The sequence below is a fragment of the Vigna umbellata genome, chromosome 5 (assembly GCF_029865625.1).
Source record: "Vigna umbellata cultivar VRB3 chromosome 5, Vumbellata_1.0, whole genome shotgun sequence".
Classification (NCBI taxonomy): domain Eukaryota; kingdom Viridiplantae; phylum Streptophyta; class Magnoliopsida; order Fabales; family Fabaceae; genus Vigna; species Vigna umbellata.
In genome coordinates this window covers 57,137,684-57,158,093 of record NC_142169.1, presented here as the reverse complement: position 1 = coordinate 57,158,093, position 20,410 = coordinate 57,137,684, and the positions used below count along the sequence as shown (strand labels likewise).

At 34.1% G+C, this 20,410-nt stretch overlaps 2 protein-coding genes across 14 annotated transcripts; one reads left to right on the top strand and one right to left on the bottom strand.

Moving 5' to 3' along the window:
- Positions 1 to 4,425: 4,425 nt before the first annotated feature.
- LOC148198697 (uncharacterized) lies at positions 4,426 to 6,972 on the bottom strand. Of its 8 annotated transcripts, XM_088116470.1 has the most exons (5): positions 6,831 to 6,965; positions 6,620 to 6,748; positions 6,416 to 6,488; positions 5,791 to 5,956; positions 4,426 to 4,873 (listed from the first exon to the last, which is right to left on the bottom strand). In XM_088116470.1, the coding sequence occupies exons 1-5, from the start codon at positions 6,839 to 6,841 to the stop codon at positions 4,860 to 4,862; spliced, it is 393 nt and encodes a 130-aa protein (XP_087972596.1). In that variant the 5' UTR covers positions 6,842 to 6,965; the 3' UTR covers positions 4,426 to 4,859. The 8 variants fall into 8 exon arrangements, 2 of the variants coding, with proteins under 2 accessions (XP_087972596.1, XP_087972595.1); XR_015786917.1 differs by having other exon boundaries at positions 5,791 to 6,488; positions 6,620 to 6,738; positions 6,831 to 6,972; XR_015786919.1 differs by lacking the exon at positions 6,416 to 6,488 and having other exon boundaries at positions 6,620 to 6,738; positions 6,831 to 6,972.
- A 399-nt stretch (positions 6,973 to 7,371) lies between these two features.
- On the top strand, positions 7,372 to 10,322 carry LOC148198696 (outer envelope protein 64, chloroplastic-like). Of its 6 annotated transcripts, none has more exons than XM_088116475.1 (5): positions 7,372 to 8,218; positions 8,381 to 8,480; positions 8,895 to 9,042; positions 9,786 to 9,913; positions 9,985 to 10,322. In XM_088116475.1, the coding sequence occupies exons 3-5, from the start codon at positions 8,908 to 8,910 to the stop codon at positions 10,145 to 10,147; spliced, it is 426 nt and encodes a 141-aa protein (XP_087972601.1). In that variant the 5' UTR covers positions 7,372 to 8,218; positions 8,381 to 8,480; positions 8,895 to 8,907; the 3' UTR covers positions 10,148 to 10,322. The 6 variants fall into 6 exon arrangements, 5 of the variants coding, with proteins under 5 accessions (XP_087972601.1, XP_087972600.1, XP_087972599.1 ...); XM_088116474.1 differs by having other exon boundaries at positions 7,372 to 8,220; positions 8,371 to 8,480; XM_088116473.1 differs by lacking the exon at positions 8,381 to 8,480.
- The last annotated feature ends 10,088 nt before the right edge of the window (positions 10,323 to 20,410 follow it).

The following is a 20,410-nucleotide window of genomic DNA, read 5'->3' as shown; positions in this document are numbered from 1 at the left end:
GTCATATACTCATTCCACAAGGAGACCTCACAGAGGAACGAGACCCTCTTTTTGACCTGCACCAAATATCATCACCCCATTGAACTCAACAGAAACCATTTTTTTCCTTACCACATAACAGACATTTTGCTCGCCTAGCTTCATTGTTCTGCATCTTTCTACTATTTCTTTTATTTCAAAAAATACTTTACATCTTTCTACTATTTTCTTTTATTTCAAAATTACTCTACACTTCTCCACTATATTCAATATTTCTCTTTCTCTCTCCACATTAATGGAGCATTTATATGATTATATTCAATAATATTTTTCTTTCTCTCTCCACATTAATGGAGCATTTGGTTCGGATTTAAACTTGTGATATATTATAAAATTTTATTTAGACTTTCCCTTGACTAAGCTTGATTCAATCTTATTTTCACTTATCGATATTTTTTTTTCTTCAAATCACTTAATAAATGGTAAAATTTTATTTTAAATTTCTAGAAAAATGTTTATATATATATATATATATATATATATATATATATATATATATGTGTGTGTGTTTTTTTTTATATTTAATATCTATAATTTTTAACATTATATTATGTTTTAACTTATCGACATATTTGACTCAAATAACTTGAATAAAGTATTTAATTTATTAGATAAATAATATAAAAATATTATTAAATATTTAAAATATAAAAGAAAAGTTATTTGTTAAAGATTTGATATTTATTTAGTTCTTTCGTCATTATAAAGTTAGTATATAATAATAATATATTATTTACTTTTAATATTATTATGTTTATTATTTTGTATTTGCATTTAACCTTTAAATTTATAAAATGGAAGTAGTAGAAGCACTAATATTGAAGTTTCCTCTCAATTTTATATTTTACAATATATCACAAGTTTAAATTTAAGCCATATGAATGCTACATTAATGCAGAGAGAGAAAGAGAAAGATAATGCTCCATTAATGCATAGAGAGAAAGAGAAAGATTGTTGGGGATAGTGGGAGATGTAGGGTATTTTTGAAATAAAAGAAAATAATGGAGAAATGTAGAGTATTTTTGGAATAAAAGAAAATAATGGGAAGGTGCAGAAATACTTGGGGGTGGTGGAGGGAGCAATACCCACGAATCCATTGCTACACAGTTTTTTTTTTTTAACTCAGTCCCTTTTTTTGTTTTGATTGATTGTTTGATTTTTATTTTTATGCTGTTGTGTTTTTGTTTGTTTATTAATTGATTATTAGGCTTGTTTGTTAGCTGTATTCCATTTCACACACTCATTTTTCTAACGAAAATATCTAATAAAAATCATAAAAATTAAATAAAGAAAAAGATAAAAAGAAAAAAATAAAACTATGAAGTAAAAAAATGGTTTTAGGACATCATCTCTGTTTGCAAATAAATAAATAAAATTATATAGATTATAAAATAACAAAAATAGCCTTACTGTTCCTTAGTTATTTAGTACCCTTTTAATAGCTATAGTATAATTTCTCTTTAAACATACTTACGTAAATAGCATTCTTACTTTATATTTTATAATTTCATTTTTTAAATATTTATGTAAATACTATTTTCATATTATAAAAATTGCAAAAATTATAAAGTAAAAAATGATGAAAAAATAAAAAATTTAAATAATAATATAAGTACTTGTGCGATCGTCCGCATCGGCCTAGTACTTAATATCTTCGATCTAAAAAACTTAATCGGTATGAATACTTGTGCGATCGTACGCATCAGCCTAGACTCATTACCCAAAATATAAAATAAATAAAAAAAGTCGTGTGAGTGCTCGTGCGATCGTACACATCAGCCTAGTGCTCATTACGCAAAAATATAAAATAAAAAACAAGTCGTGTGGGTGCTCGTGTGATCGTACGCATCAGCCTAGTGCTCATTACGGAAAAAAATAAAAAACAATAAGTAAAAAAAGCCGTGTGAGTGCTCATGCGATCGTACGGATCAGCCTAGTGCGCAAAAATCTAAATATTACATCAAAAATACCAAACATATTTTAAAGGTTAAGCACATGTGTGATCGCTCGCATTGTCCTTGTGCTGAAAACTTTTTCTTTCTTTCATAAAAATAAATAAATAATAATAACAAAATTCGAAAATATTTTTCAGCACATGTGTGATCGCTCGCATCGTCCTTGTGCTAAAAAACATTTTATGTTTATTTTATAAAAATACCCAAGAAATAACCTTTTCTCATTTTTTACAAAAAATACCAAAAAAATATAAAATCTTAAAATAAACTAAAAATATCAACACTTTCAACCAAACAAACAATTTCTCAGCCAGAACTACCTGATCCTTGATTCTCCATCAAAAGTGGAGATACCTAGAAGCAAGGCTAGTCCTTGCCAGGTTCACTTCCCCAAAAATCCAAAATTATCGATCGCTCGCATTGTCCTTGTGCTGAAAACTTTTTCTCTTTCTTTCATAAAAATAAATAAATAATAATAACAAAAATCGAAAATATTTTTCAGGACATGTGTGATCGCTCGCATCGTCCTTGTGCTAAAAAACATTTTATGTTTATTTTATAAAAATACCAAAAAAATAACCTTTTCTCATTTTTTACAAAAAATACCAAAAAAATATAAAATCTTAAAATAAACTAAAAATATCAACACTTTCAACCAAACAAACAATTTCTCAGCCAGAACTACGTGATCCTTGATTCTCCATCAAAAGTGGAGATACCTAGAAGCAAGGCTAGTCCTTGCCAGGTTCACTTCCCCAAAAATCCAAATTTATCCATAATTAATTCCTCAAACAAATCTCTCAAACAAACTTCTCAAGGAGTTTCTAAAAGAACTACGTACCCCTGATTTCTCATTCTGAATGAGAATACGTAGGAGCAAGGTCAATCCTTGTCGGGCACAAAAACCTAAAAAATATATTTTGTTTCTTTAGAGTTTTATTTTAGGGGATAGTTAAACATTTTGAAAATCACATCATATTCGCGTATTTAGTTAAAGGTACTCCCTTAGGGCAGGCGTTGTAGGGTGTTAATACCTTCCCTACACGTAACCGACTCCCGAACTTAGAATCTCATTTTTGCAGACCATGCCTTATCATTTTATGGTTTTTCCGTAGTTTTCCAGAATAAACTATGGTGACGACTCCAATCTCTTTTTTTCAAATTTGTTTAATTTTTTCGGGTCGTCGTCCCGTCGCGATTCTGGTTACGACACTCTCGAAGGACAAAAGTTTGGTTAAATTGACAATTATGACCTTACAAGAATATTCTCGTTTGTACCAGGATAACATATTTAAATTAGACATGATTGTAGCTTCTTTAAAGTCCAATGTATTTGATGATGTTAGTTTCATTTTGGGTGAAATACGTACTTCTTCTAGAGTATGTAACAAAGATTTAAGTGCTAAGTGGAGAGGTGGAATATCTCCTTTGTCAAAGGAAAACCAAATATTCTTACACCTCATTTGGATATCTCGTGTTTTCGTCAATATTATAACGAAAACTTAAAATGTCTTATTCAGTAATAATAATAATAATAAGGATTAAATATATGTGTTGTCCGTTATAGTCCCTCTTTAAAACTTTGACCTAATTTAGTCCACAAACTTTAGACATGTGCGAATTTAGTCATTTTAACTAAATTTTGTTAAGTTTATTTTATGTTTCAAACGTGTTTCTCAGTTAACATTGAAGTCAAAGTATATCAAACGATGTAAAAAAACTCAAATGTTAACTAAGAAATGCGTTTGAAACGTCAAATGAACTTAACAAAATTTGATTAAAATGACTAAGTCTACGCAGTTCTAAAAACGAGAGAATAAATTGGTCCAAAGTTTCAAAAGAAACTAATTCTAATTTTTAGTGAAAGATAAGTGACTAAAAAGATATTTAACCTTAATAATAATACACTCACACTACAAAAATGTCCAATTTTACCAGGTTTTTTTTACGTTACCGGGGTTTTAAACCCCACTAAATACGTTTCCCGCAGTTACAAAAACAACTGAGAAATACAACATCACAATTACTGGCGATTTTTAGCAGGAGTTTTTACAAAAACCATTGGTAATTACCGAGATTTTCAAAACCACCGATACTTGCAGGGTTTTCACAAAAACCATCGGTAATTTCCAGAGGTTTTCCAAAACCGCCGGAAAATCACTGTTTGGAAAAACTAAATAAATTATATATTTATATTTAACATTCAATTAATTTTTGTATTATGATCTCATCTAATCCAAATATTACATTGTCCTTATGTTTATTGAAATGTTAACATTAATATTGGAAAGGAAACAAGTCCATGGACTATACTGAAATGCCTATATTGTGAAAAATTGCTAAACACACACACCATGGCATGATAGTTTTACATGTTCTTGTGACACCACTCTTTACAAAATGAAAATATGAAAATTAAAAAAAAGTAAGATATAAAAGAGAACCCGATGGCTTCTCTGCAACTTTTGGTCATTGTTAGATTCATAAACACCAATATGCATTGTTTGAGGTAAATCAATTAATATTTTGTGGTTGTGGTCATTCTGCAACTCTTTTTCCTTAAAAAAGAAAGCTCATAATCATCACAAACAGTAGAACCACCATCCTATTGTCTATTTGACCATATCTTTTAATTCTCCAACTTTAGAATTTGGAGGCATGGCTCCTCAGTTGCTTTTGAATCACTATATATACACCACCAACCAACTACACCATTGGTGATGAAAATAGTAGCATATTCTACAGAACTGGTCTTAAACCACAAAAACAACCCATATTTCTCCCTTATTCAAATCAAGAGCTTTTATTTCCGCACCTTTTGCTAACAAAATTGTTTGAAAATTTTGTCCTTATGCGCCCACTCCTTCACCTTCGCCAATCTGCATGATTGTTCAATGAAACAGAGAAATGTCATTTGGTATATTAATTTGCATGTTAAAAGTTATTTATTACATATACGCATTTGAGATGGCAATCCAAACGCATCTTAAAAAATAGAAATGAAAACGGCTAAATGTATTACTAGCTCAGGAAAAAAATTGAAGCGTAGATTCTTGTGTAGATTCTTTCTGATTTTTACTATTATTCTTCTATTATTAATAATTTTTTAATATATGTTAATAGAGGAACACTATAATTTTTTCTGCAAAAAATTCAAATTCAAAAATTGCAGGGCATGGGTGTCTCTGATATCATAATATCATAACCAACATTCAGGTTATAGAATACTAGTGTACTTATTAATTATCTTCACCTCTTTCAACTGAACTTTGCTAACATAATCACTAGTTTCATCAATGAAGTTGAACATAGTTAATGCGTAATAGAATTTTTTTAATATATATATATATATATATATATATATATAAACAGAAGGTTATTAAAAATGAAAAATTAGATGCATATTTTCGTGTGACACTTTTAAGTCATTTTCAAATACCACTAGACAGTAATGCTCTGCCCAGTCTTGTTCTTTTACAAATTTCGTTCTAAAACTTTTCTGATGCATTTTTTCTTCATTTTAAAATCTACCAGTTTTGAAAATTACGTAAGCCTCTCCATCTGGGAACAATTTTTAAACATGGAAGACTTATTTCAAAATAATTAGACTTGTATTTTTTGAGGTCTAAAAATGGGTTTGGAGAAGTGAATTTTTATATATGAGCAAAAGCATAAGAGTGACAAGATGTTCTCTACTCCATTATGATTCATGAAGAATATTGGTAGCAACTACAACCCCAATAAATTATAGTAGACAAATCAAGAAGATTTTTTTTTATGTTATAAATGTTCAGACCTGAAAGTGCAACTAGATCAGTGACAGTGAGGTTCTGATTAGCAAATGAGGAAATAAGGTGATCAAGTGTAAAATTAGGACTAGAAAGGTTTAGATTAGCAACGGTTCGATTTGCTGTCAAACTATCCCTTCTTCCCAGTGGAACTTCCCAAGTAGGACCATGAGCCTACAAAATATCAAAAAAAATTGTTACAACTCAAATGTTACAAAGCTCCATCATTTTCTATAAACTAGATTGGAATGAAATTAAACATTACATCTTAAATAATTAACTCAGTTTTTGGTATTATGCATATATAAACGTGATAAATATATCTCAGCTGCAAGAGGAAGAATATCAGCACAGGAGACAACCCCAGGACAATGATTTTCTACTACTGTCTTGATCTGATTCACGACATCCAAACCTCTTAAGCTGTTGTTATTTGGCGCTGCAGTTTGCTCACTCACAATCGTATCAGTGTCGTTCAAAAGAATTGATGCATCACCAATAGTTAAAAATTTTGTTTGATTAAAATGGTTGGACATTGTTGAAAATTCCATTTATTTATAGTGTATTAAAACATACAGATATATGTTACCATTCAAATAGGTCAATGCAATGAAAAGAAAAGAAGAACAAAACCAGTGTAAAAGCCTCTAGACTTGAGAAGCACTTTTCCAACTGTAGGTGCATCAAATCTTGCGTCTGTATTTGGCTGAAAATAAAACCAATTTATGAAAACTAGGCTTTACAAGAAAAAAGTGAGGAAAATGGTTGGGAAACACATAATCATTAGTATATCCTTCTTCTTTCTCGTGATGATCTTTAAAGACAAGTACATTTAACCTAAATTCTTGAATAGGAATCCGATTGCAATATCTTCGGTCATCAATTCCAGTAATCGCAATCACTCTCGCCGAAATCGACATGCAAACCCTTTCCGTGACTCTATCCAGCCGCACTTCCTGCAAAACCCTAAACAATCATTGAAATCCCTAAAAGTTCCAATAGCCCCTAAAAAACCAAAAAAAAAAATGACCTAGAGAGCACCACTCACCTTGTGGCCATTGTTGAAGGGCAGGGGCCGTGAGAGGAGCGCAAAAGTGTCCTTCTTCGAGAGATTTCGGTGGCGCTCCGACCGGACCAGATCCTGTAGATCCTGGTAGTTGTGCGACAGCTTGGCCTCCTAAATTGAGATCCAAGGAGGCGGCGCCGTGAAACGCACGGTTAAAGCGAGTGAGGTTACAAATCTGCGGCGTCGTGAGGCAGAGGAACATGCACGCCACACAGCTCTCGGCCCGACCGACTATCGAAGCGTTCGTGCTGAAACTCAACAACGACACGCCCTTGCTCCTCCTCCTCCTCCTCCTCAATCGTCTCTTCATGGCCGGCATCCAAACGAAGGAGATAATAAAGGACAAGATTTCAACACTTTTGTCGGTATTTTAAACAAATAGTCGACAATTTATTTAAAAAGTAAATAAATAAAAATTTAACTGCTTTTTCCTATTAGGGGAGGTTTTAATAAAATCGACGGAAATTAGGGGAGGTTTTAATAAAATCACCGGAAACTAGGGAAGGTTTTTAAAACCCCCAGAAATAAACCTCTATTATATTATAATATTTTTGTAGTGTCAGTGATAAAGCATGTTAATTTAATTTTAAGTTGAAATGATTATGGGAATTGAAATTATGCTGCGTGAAGTATTTCTTATGAGACAATGATACTTTAACAACAAATTTTAACAACATTTTTACATAGTCACCTGTCAAGCTTAATGTGAAAAAGATTTTAAAAATTGATAATGACGTGGAAATGGAAGTGTGTTAAGGGGTTTTGATTGCACGGGTTTCATTTTTGGGATTTCAAAAATTAGAAATCTCATAACCTTGATAGAGAGCGTCTTCCCGACCGTTAGCCAATTTTCCTCTGTTCACCGGACTCTCGCCGTTAACTGGAACCTTGTATACCACCGTTCGTTGTTCCGAAGTACCAATAAAGGGCGAAACCACCATGAATGGGGTTTTTTAAGCTTCGCGTTGTTCCTTTCCCCCAATTTTTCATCCCTCCCTCAGTAACTCAGATTCCCCTTTTTCAAATTTACAAAACTTTCTTTTTTTCTCATGTTTCCCAAACACCTTTGATTTTTCCTAAAATTTTTGACGCAACCATCTTATTTCTCGCAAACACAGTTCTCCCTAACAAACACAGGTTTCCATAACCGAGCTCATCCTCGCAACGAACAAAGCTCCAAACAAGGAACACAACTCTCACAATGCAGTCATCGTCGTTTCGTGGTCTCCGTCGTCAGGTAGGGTTTATGTGTGTTACCGTTGTGGTCGCCGATTTGTCGTGAGTTGTGGTGGCCGTTGCGATCGCAGTTGAGTTCTCAGTTTTAGTCGTCGTTGAGTTCTCAGTTCTGGTGGTCGTCATCCTCGTCGCAGGTGTGAGTTTTTCTCCCTTTTAATATTTCCTTCCATATATTATCTCTGGTTTTGAGATGGAAGATAATATTTAATTTGTGTTCGGCTTGGCGAATGCATCCATCTTTTTCCCACATGTGTTTATGATTCTTTTGCTGATTATCAATTGCCAGAGCTTTTCAGAACACCTTTGCAGTCGTTGTGTTTGAAAATAAAAACTCTACTACTTGGAACCATCTTTGAGTTTTTATCTAAAGCTCTACAGTCACCAAAGACTCTATCGGTAAAATTCACTGAACGTGTTTCTGGACTTGCTTTCAAATACGAGGGTTGTTATTTATATTGTCTATGAATTGTATCTGTAGAACTTATAAAATCATGCATCCTACATCGATGTTTATATTTCCAATGAATTTTATGTGTAGAACTTATAACATTTTGCATCCTGCATCTGTATTTTTTACTCAATTTAGTAATCAATTAATTTTATTCTGCAGGTTGAAAATGCTATTGAATATTTTAAGATTATTTAGGCCTTAGACAGGAATGAAAATATAACAGTTTTTGGTAAAAAAACTATTGCACCATGGTCTTTATTTCTTCTTTCACTATCAAGGAAAAGAATATTCTTGTAACTTTCAAAGTGTTATATTGATTTATTCTAGAGTTACTGTTGATTGGATTGTTAATTTTCAAGGCACAAATCGACAATGGTTCCCGTAAAACCCAAACTTGGCAAGATGCTCAATTTAGGAACCATCTTCAAGTGTTTGGATCCTATAATGGCAGTTGTTGCTGGTCTAAGTGTAAAAGATCGACTTGTGACGCCATCTGACAAGAAGTATGTAAGTTTTTGCTTTGATTGTTGTTGATATTTCCTACTTCTTGACTGTTCTTTTGTCGAACTTAGATGTTCTTCTTGATAATAATGGTGGTAAATTTGATTAGTTTTGATGGTAGGAAGTGAGAGCAGTTGTTTTCAAGAGTAAGTTCATAAAACTAATCAAGCATGTGCAATGTATTGGTTACCTTGTTTGATAATTATCTTCCTAGTTTTGGCTGTTAATATCTTTCTCTTGATTATGTCCATATATAAACAATGGTTATGATCATGCTTGCTTGAACATCTGCAGTATTGTGTGTCAAACGATGTTAGAGTTGGTAATCCTTAGACTGCACATTTAGCTATGCAAGTAGTCTTAACTGTGAGGATCAATAATGGCAAAAAAAAGGTGCAGAAGGAAGTCATTACAAGCTTTTGGAATGAAGACAAGCTTTTGCAAGACTATGTAAACTAAATGATGACTTTCATTAGTTCATTAATGTCAAACGTAGATTTAAACTTTGCTTTGGGATGCTATAATTCTACATTTGCAGTCCCATATATTATCCTTTGTTTTAGGTTTAACTATCTATTTTAATAATAGAGGTGGACTTTACTTATATAATTTAAACTTTAGTCCATTTAGGAGAATTTTTTTTTATTATTTGTTAAATCAAATATGGTAATTTGTGCTGTTTAATTATGAGTATTGCATATATTTTCAGCTAAACCCTCTATTCTATATTGTTTTGCTACTAATGTCAGGGAAATCAAGCATATAAAGATAGGCAGTGGCAGAAAGCCATTGGATTTTACACAGAAGCTATCAAACTCTGTAGTGATAATGCAACGTACTATAGTAACAGGGCTCAAGCGTATCTAGAACATGGAAGGTAGTGTTTTCTTCTGGCCATTTTCTGAAAGTGTCAGGCAAAATATTGATTTGTTTCCTCTGTTTATCCAGTTATCTTCAAGTTGAGGCCGATTGTACCAAGGCAATTAGTCTCGACAAAAGTGTGTCTTCCTTAAAAAAAAACATTGTGCATGAATTTTGTCATCGTAGTCTTGCAAAAGCTTGTCTTCATTCCAAATATGATCCTCACAGAAGCTTGTCTTCATCACCGTAAGCATCAACTAAAGGTTGAAAGCAATGGACAGAAGTCTACTAACAATGACTTGTTGGGCATACTCTTGGAATCAAATTGTATTTTAAATTGTCAATGAATGTATTTTTATATTTACATTGTAATTGTCAATGAATGTAATTTATTTTAAATCATCAATAAAATTAATTTTTATTAATTTTTGTGTATGAAAAACATATTTCATTAAATAAAGAAATTTTGAATGAAGGTGAATAATTATAAATAAAAGAGGTTTCAAACCTCCAAAAAAACTTGAATAAATTTGTTATGGTCAACAAATAAAATTTAAATAAATTTGTTGTATTTCAAGTTTTGGTTTGGTGATTATATAAATAAAATTAAAAACTTCTATTAAAAAAATTATGCACTTCAAAATGAATGTAATTTTCAAAATTAACCTATATGTGCAAAACATTTGTCTAAAGTCCTCACTTATTTACACTTTGATATACTCTCACCTTAGATCACTAAAGAAAAAACGATTTGATATACTCACCTTAGAGCAACTTTAGATGAATCATTTTAGGTTTACATTTTTTTCCAAAATAGAATAAAAAGGGAACATTTTCTTGTTTTATAGTTGAAATTTTAAAACTAGCAATTGGTAATTAATCAATAAGATTCTTTTAAGTCCATCCTATACCACATTCCACTTCAAATATGAGGTATCGCCAAAATTAAAAATATTTGACAACTTAGTTTGGAGTTTAAACCTACCAACCTACATGGTGTCAATGCAACTCAACTAAGCCACGAGGCGTGAACCCAACTGTTTGTTCTGATCAAATCCCATATATGTTTAAAAAACAATAGAATTAGAATCATGACACAAGTCCCAAGATGAGTAATATTATAATCATGTGTTATAGAGAAAAGAGCTTTTTTGATCCCATCCTGCAGACACCTAAACATGCATAACAATGTCAAATTCACACCTGATCTTTGAAAAGTTAAAGTTTTAATTAGTGGCGCTAATTCTAACTTAAAATACAATAAGTGTTTCTTCATTTCATATTTCTAGCCCTTAAACAAAACACCAACAAAAGAATAATAACATAAAATTATAAGTATGTGTGGCTTATCTAGAAATATAAAGATTTATCTATTATTAGATTTAGAGGGAAATTAAACTTGAAGATTGTAACACCCCTTACGGAGTGCCACTAGAAAATAACAAAATCCAAAATTTTACGCCAATTTTTTTTTTTTTTTAAATCAACATCACGGAACTAAACCATCAAAAGTTTAAGCGTCTTACAACATAAGGTTAAAACCTTACAAATATCAAATTCATTATTCAAAGACTTAAAATTACATTAAAACATGATAAATCCCCCATAGTCATTCCCATAACTCTCGTCGTGCTACTTCATCTCTGCCTCATCTGCAACACCATCTACTCCCGTACAAGTACGATCATCGTAGGTGGAAACCACAACCACAACATTTCAGGGTGAGTAATGAAGAACCTAACATAACATATAATTTAAATATCAAAATATCATAACTTAGATTATCCTAGTCACAACCTTACAATACAACACAATATTCAACTCGTAACTCAGATCATCACCACTCAGACTATCAAGGTCACAATATTACAATACATCACAGTATTAAACTCACGACTCAATCATTTACTCAAGCTTCTGTTGTTTCCTTGAATTTTGTCGTACCAAACCTGTTTCGCAAAACAGGGCGATTCGAGTCGTCTTCCATCGCAACTTCAGACCTATCTCCCCGACTCCTCAAGGAATTACGAGTAAAAACTTCGGTTTGGCGCACCCACCGAGCACTATACTCACACGAGCTGAAGTCATTGGGCGAGACATCCAACCCTCTCTAGTCCCCACGCATGAGGAAAGGGTGACACTCGAATCTCAGACTCTGCAGAGACTCAACACACTATCGTATCGCAATACGAACACCATCGATTCGACAAAAATTCTAAGGAAATGACAGACCGCTTGTTCTCACAATTTTACCATCACAATCATCACCCAACATCTCTTTCACTCCTCTCATTCACATAATTCATTCTTTCCTCTTCCAAAAATGGAAGAGAATTCTCAATACCCTCTTACCCACACTCTTGGCCAAAGAGTGTAGATAAGTGCTCCCAACGAGTAAAAATGAATGTTGTCCACACTGACCTTTCCGTGTTATTTTACTCATAAATCTTTGTACATAACTCCAAACGAGTTCATTTCTTTTTTATTGGAAACTAGACTCAAATATCTTTCTTTGGACATATAAATCTAAATTTTTGGACTACAAGGATAGCTGCAGTAAAATTATTAAAAAGCGGAAAATTTAACCACGCTCTGGTCTTCTCAGTTTTGACCTTTGCTGACTGTTTTACTCATTACTCTCTCTACTGAACTCCAATTGAGTTAATTCTTGCGTTTTTGGAAACTAGACTCCAATATCTTTAATTTGACTACTCATACAACTATTTTGGACATCCGGAAAGGTCTCCAATAAATCTGGGAAAAATCACAACAGTTCAGTTTTAGATTTTGCGTGTTATATCCAAAACTCATGTTATACTCAAAACTCATAAAACTTACAACCAAGAAGAAAAACACATGCTTCAACATGTTAAATTTAATCCCAACACACAAGGAAGAAAGCATGAAACAACTTTATATAGTTACCTTCTACCCATCATACACTATGTTATATCCCAAGTTAAACCCCCTTACCTTTAGTCTTGAACACTTTAACTTGATCTCTTCCACAACCTTGGTAGAACTCTAGTTTCTTGGAATTCCTCTCTTCTTGCACAAGCCAAGACAACCTCCACACTTAGCACACTTAGAATTTTCGAAATACCCTCATTAAGAGCCTTTCTCTTTTGTCCAAAACACCCATTCAGCTTTGGAATTAAAGGAAATGATTCCTAGACACACAAGGACACATGGAATTGTTATTTAGTAATGATAATTCAATAAAACAATGCCCCATACTCCTTTCCAGCCCCAAAACATGGAGGGAATGTCTGAAAGGGTCCCCAAAATTATTCCCACAAAAAGGAACTGCAACAAACCAGCTCACATTGTCTACAATCCAAAAAAATAATGCTCACGCAAGTCCCCCCAGCAGCACAATTTTTTGCAACTTTGACAGTTCAGTTGACCCCCTTACCGAAGTCGAAAATACGCGTATGAGTACTCAAATCGAAGCTCTTTGAGTCTACTATTCAATAAAAGAAGAATCAACTAAATTGATATTTTCTACAAAAAGATATAATTAAAATAGTAAACCATGTCAAGTCTGACAGCACTCTATTTTACATTATAACTTAAACTTTTTACAACTAGGTAAGTTCATGAGGTTCTAGGGTCTTACAAAGATCCCTTGGCTCAGGAAGAAACTTCATTTCTACTACTTGTATTGCTGAAGTCTGCAAGGAAAACATGATGGATTCTAATTAATACAATCACTAATAAGAGTGCATTTACATAGAAACAGGAACCAAATTCACACATAATTGTTTCAGTTTTCAAATGAAATTTTGGTTTTGAAAGCCTCTTTCTGAGCAAGAGAAACTTAATTTTTTATAGTATAATTAAGACATTTGCAACATTTGATACTGCATGGGACATTGGAACCATTGATTAATGTTGGTTTTTACTCACCTTTAGTTTAGTCTCTTGCACGGTTATAGAATTAGAGTATGTTTCTATAATGTCTTCCTCATTTTTTGCTAATTCTTTCTTATTCATTGGTCTTTTAAGAACTTGCATTAAAAAATAACATGCAAATATTAGAAGAAAATTGAAAGCAATGTTCTCTTCCTTACAATTGAACAAAATTTCAATATCCATTATTTGATAATGAAATTTATATGATGTTCAATGCATCCAAGAGTCCTACATCATACGTAATCCACACTTTTGTTTCCTTAATTTCCAAACACAATTACCTTATACTAATATTACATAATATAGCTTATATAATTTAAAACACAATTACTTTATACTAATATTACATGATATAACTTATCTAATATTTAAAATACCTCTCTATATAATATGAGAATATTATATAATATAAGCTATATAATCATGAACTGACTAACCACTCCAACTGCAAAGGATAGATCTGGCCTTGTAATAGTGAGATAAATCAATTTTCCAACCAGCCTCCTATACCTCTCTGGACCGGAGAATAATTCACCTTCTTTTGTCCTTAATTTCTGGTTTGGGTCCATGGGACTGTCTACCGGTCTACAATCAATCATGCCTGTTTCCTGTAATATATCAAGATCATACTTCCTTTGGGATATTACAACTCCATCTTTTGATTGCGCTACTTCAATGCCTAAGAAGTATTTGAGACTTCCAAGATCCTTGGTTTGAAAATGTCTACACAAGTACTCTTTTAGTTGAGATATTCCAACAACACCATTTCCTGTAATGACAATATCATCAACATATACTATTAAGTAAACACATTTCCCGAGAGAAGAATGACAATAAAAAACTGAATGGTCTGCTTCACTGCGTTTTAGCCCAAATTTTTGAACAATGGAGCTAAACTTTCCAAACCAAGCACGTGGGGATTGCTTGAGGCCATATAGAGACCGATGCAATTTGCATACCATACCAGACTCCTCCTGAGCAACAAACCCAGGAGGTTGCTCCATATAAAATTCTTCCTCAAGATCACCATGTAAGAAGGCATTCTTGATATCCAATTGATGAAGTGGCCAGTGACGAATGGCTGCCATGGCAAAGAAGAGACGAATAGTAGTTATCTTGGCTATAGGAAGAAAGTGTCACAATAATCAAGACCATAAACCTGAGTGTAACATTTTGCAACAAGCCGAGCTTTGAGCCGATCAATTTCACCATCAGGGCCAACTTTAACTGCATACACTCATCGACAACCAACCGCCTTTTTGCTGGGGGAAGGGGCACCAACTCCCAAGTATTACTGTGGTCAAGAGCCTGCATTTCTACAATCATAAATTATCGCCATCCAGGATGATCAAGTGCTTCTTTCACATTCTTGGGTATAACAACAGAGGACACTGAGGATAAAAGAGAAAAATAGGAGGACGACAATCGATGATAGCTTAGAAAATTATAAATGGGATTAGGGTTTCGAGTGGAACGAGTACCTTTTCTGAGGGCAATAGGCCATGCTGAATCATTTGAACCAGGAGGCTTGGGAGGAGGTGACGAGGGAGAAGAATCTGAAGTAGGAGATTCACCATTGTCTTGGGGAGGTGGACTATCCATTAGGGCCCTGTGTGGGATGATCTCAGTATATGGAGAAACAAGTGTAGAAGGATTGTGATCAAGACTTCGAATGACAGAGGCAGTGGAGCTATTGGACTCAACCATTGGAATAGGAAGGACCTGTTGGAGGATAGAAACATCCTGAATAGATGGAGAAGAGTAAGGAGTCTGTTCAAAGAATGTGACATTGGTGGACTTGTAATACTTCTTAGTTTCAGGAGAGTAACACCGATATCCTTTTTTAAGTCGAGAATAGCCTAAGAAGACACATTTAAGAGCGCGAACGGAGAGTTTGTCTAAACCTGGAGACTGTCATGAACAAAACATACACAACCAAACACTCAGGGAGATGTATGAAAGAGAGGATCATTAGGAAACAAAATGGAGAAAGGGACTTTAGTATCAAGAGAGGAGGAGTTCATCCTATTAATAAGATAACATGCAGTTAAGATGACATCCCCCAAGTGATGGACAGGAATATGGGCACCAAGCAAAACGGTACGAGCAGTTTCAACCAAGTGTCTATTTTTTCGTTCTGCTATACCATTTTGCTGTGGTGTATGAGGACAAGTAGACTGATGTAAGATACCATGGGAACTCAAGATGGCAGAAAAGAAGGATGAGAAATACTCTTTTGCATTATCACTTCTTAATATTTTGATTACTTGACCAAATTGATTCTTGATTTCATTCAAAAAGGATGTAAAGATAGCTAACAATTCAGAACGATTTTTCATAAGATAAACCCAAGTATATCTTGAATTTTCATCAATAAATGTAACAAAATATCTAAAACCAAAGGAGGAGATACGACTAGGTCCCCATATATCAGAATGGATGATGGAAAAACTAGAATTACATATTGATTGAGACCTTTTAGGAAAGGAAGATCTAACATGTTTTCCTAATTGACATGACTCACATTCTAAGGTTTGGAGACCACTAAGTTCAGGACACATCTTTTTTAATTTGGACAAATGAGGATGACCAAGTCGATCATGTAGCACTTTAGGATTAGGAGCAGCAACACAGGACACCCTTGGACGAGTTCCAAAATGGTATAATCTGCCAGCTTCATATCCTTCTCCAATCTGTCTCCCCGAACCACGCTCCTGTATAACAAAAGATTTATGATCAAAGGTTATTGAACAATTTAACATTTTAGTCAACTAACTTAAGAAAATTAAATTAAAAGGATAATTAGGGACAAAAAGGACTGAGTTGAGATTGAGGGAGGGAGACAAAGAAACATGACCGACTCCTTTGGAAGAAGTTTTAGATCCATTTGCAAGGGTTATGAAATGAGGTTTTTCTCGAAAGGAAATAGATGAGAACAAAGAGGTATTACCAGAAATGTGATCAAAAGCACCTGAGTCAATTACCCATGATTTTTGACCTTCCATAGATATAGAAACGCAGGCTGTTGATGTATTGGGAGATTGAGATGGTTGTGCCAAGCTGTTAGACTTTAACCTTAAATACTCTTGATATTCATCCTCAGAAAACATAGAAGTGAAAGTTTCAGTCTTCGGAGTGGAAATTTCAGTCTTCGAAATATTGACGGTTTTGGAAGGGAAACCATGTAAGGAGTAGCAATTCTCTTGAGTATGACCCATCCTTTTACAATATGTGCATTGAGGACGTCCCCGACCTCCTCGTCCTCCTCCTCTAGTGCCACGTCCTCCTCTTCCTCGTGTGGCAACCATGACAAATAGTTCCACTAGTTCATGCGCTTCTTGAGTTTGAGGTACCGGGACACGTAGAAGGCGAGTGGTCAATGTTTCCATAGAGGGGACCTCATGACTAGTTAGAAGTTGATCTCTGAGATGATCAAAATTGGGATGTAGGGCACGAATGATCAACACCATGTAAAATTTGTCTAGTTTCTTTTTGATATCCTCTAATGGATCTACTTCCAAAAACATCCTAAGTTCTTCGACAGTAGATTGGGCTTCAGCTATGAAGGACACCATATCATGGTATGCCATTTTAAGAGATGCAAGCTTATTCGTAGTGTCATAGAGACGTTGAATATCGTTGGCATAAATGCTTTGGGCTTTCTTCCAAAAGAAGTGACAAGTTTTGAAAGCCCTCAAAGCTACAAGAAGTTTGGGTTCCACTGATTGCCATAACAGGGCACACAACTGGAAATCTGCTTGTTTCCACTGATCAGCTTTTTCAGTAGGCACATGGCTTCCATCTTGCTCAAGGTGGTCATAATGCCCTTGGCCAAGGAACCACATTTCAATGGTACCAGACCATGATAGATAATTTGTTCCATTTAGCTTCTCGGAGGTAATTGATGGACTTCCATAGAAGGAAAGAGTACTGCCAAACGCCATTTCTGAAGAAGACGAATAGTACTAGCAAGGAACAAGAAAACCCTAAGGGTTTAGATGAAGGAAACTGTGACAGTGATGGACGACGGTGGCCGACGGCGACGGTGGCCGATGACGGACGATGGTGGTCGACAGTGGACGGTGGCCGGCGGCGGCGGACGGTGGCCAGCGACGAAGAACTGTGGCGCCGGACAGATATATATTACGAGACAGAAACCAGAGCGGGATTGACTCGCTCTGATACCAACTTAAGATTAAAACTGTAAAATAATTCTAGAGGGCTTAATTGATCCCGCTCACAATCTTCTATTTATAAGAATAAATTGATACACAAGTACATGATAAATAGGGTAACCCTAGACACAATATAATCATGATAAATAGGGTAATTCTAGACACAATATAATCATGATAAATAGGGTAATCCTTGACACACTATAATGATGATAAAATAGGATAAATATCCTAACATATATATACTATATATATTGGTGTTTATTATAATAAAAATAAGTAAAATTGTTACTGCACTTCGATTACCTCCAAAATATAACTTAAACATTGAAATTTATATCCTTACTCACAATTGCACGAACTTTTTACTAAGCACCAGTTTTCACAATGATCCATAGGCTTAAAAAAATATAATGATCCAAATTATATACTACATTAGATATTTACCTAATCATTCGCAATAAACTTTACACGCCACTTACATATATAAAATTCCATGATTAGACTTAAAGCACCATCTCTAACCACATAATTTTAATCCATCAGAAAAATTCACCAGAAAACATGCAAGAGGACTCACGTCCAAGAATCAAATACTCATTGCATCATAATACCAACAGACAAAAACATTACCACCCATTACTCATGAGAAGCTTCATTCTGTTCAAGTTCCTCCATTACACTACACCAAATAAGGTTAAAAAGAATCTCAATAAGACCTATAACACAGAAGAATCCCCAAATGGTAAAAAAAATATAAAATAACTAAAACCCACCGAACAACAACAAACGATTGGCGAAAGGAACGGTTCCACGACGGCGGAACGACAAAAAGGCGTTGGTTTCGGTGGCCGATGCTTCGAAATGACGGATTTGCAGTGGAATATGCTGCGGTGAACGACACTGGTCTGACGAACTGTCTAAACTATGTTTTCAAGCAAAATATCTAGAAGAAATATTTACCAATAACATATTATACCAATAACAACCTGTAAACTTCAGATAGAGTATCAACAGAGAAAAAAAATGCCTTCATAGCAATATGCAAATTATTATCATAAACATTTTCACCAAAAACATTCAACGCTTACTAAGTTCTTAGAACAAATTAGTACCGGCTTGTACCTCTCTTTTCTCCTCTCGGCCTGCACAATTAAATCTTTAGTAAGAGATTAGAGGGTAAAAATACATAATAAACTCTAAAGCTACAAAGCCAAATGGACAACAAGAAATGAGATACACAAAAGTGAGGCTACAAACTACGCGGACTACAAATTCTGACAACGGAAAGCGATGCTTCTGGGAAGAGACACGAAAATGGTTGGGTGGGAGGAAGACACACGAACGCTGATACGACTGTGGAACGGCGAAAACACATCATTTTCGGTGGCCATTGCAATCAAAGCTTTGAACGACGTCGGTCACCGGAACGGACAATACTTCCTCAAGTGGCACTCCGACGACAACGAAAATGGGTGGGTGGGAGGAAGTGACACTCTCTAGGAACGACGGCACTCCGGTGGCACTCCGACGACAATGGGTGGCTGGGTGGAAGGAAGCGACACTCTCTCTACGAACGGCGACACTACGACAATCCTCCGACAGTGGGTGGTTGGGTGGAGGGAAGAGGGGACTCTCTCTACGTTTCGCACTCTCTCTCTCAGCTTCGGTCCTCTCTCTAACCAAGCCTCATATTCAAAATATGAATTATGAAAATGAACCCCCAAAATTTAAAACCCTGTTCCCAAATCTGTTTCCACATCATTATTCTTTTTAAAAATTAATTTTTACTTGTACCACTCACGTTTTGACACGTGTTTCGTGTCAAAATATTGTCAAATTCTGTTGTTAAAGTATCATTGTTCTTCTTATGGTACAAAGGCATTATGAACTACTAAAGTTTTCTGTGCCCCAAAATTGAAAATTGTTACTCTTGTTAGGCTATATTAATTAATATTTGTTTGAAATGAAAAGTTAAGAGTACGACACACTGCATATAAGTTTATTAAATATGTAAAATATAACGGATGGCTCTTGAAATTTGTACAGTACATATAATTCATTTGCATATTCTTTAAAAAGTAATTGTACATCTCACGCGTTAACAGTTCCTTTTTATACATCAAATAGTTTTAATTAACAATATTAAAATTATAGTTAAATATATTTTTGTCTTTAATTCATTGTACTTTATAAAAAATGTAAAATATCCTTCTTACCAAATAATATGTAAAATACTTTTAATGAGACAGACAAAATTTTACACTAACTATAGACAAAATTTTACACTAACTATAGTATAACCTTGATATTTTTTGTGAAAGGTATTTTTGCATGACTTTAATAAAGTTTTTGGTAAAAAAATATGTATAAATTTAGTTTAAGAGTGATTGGATGCACCTAAAACTAATACATTTACACAA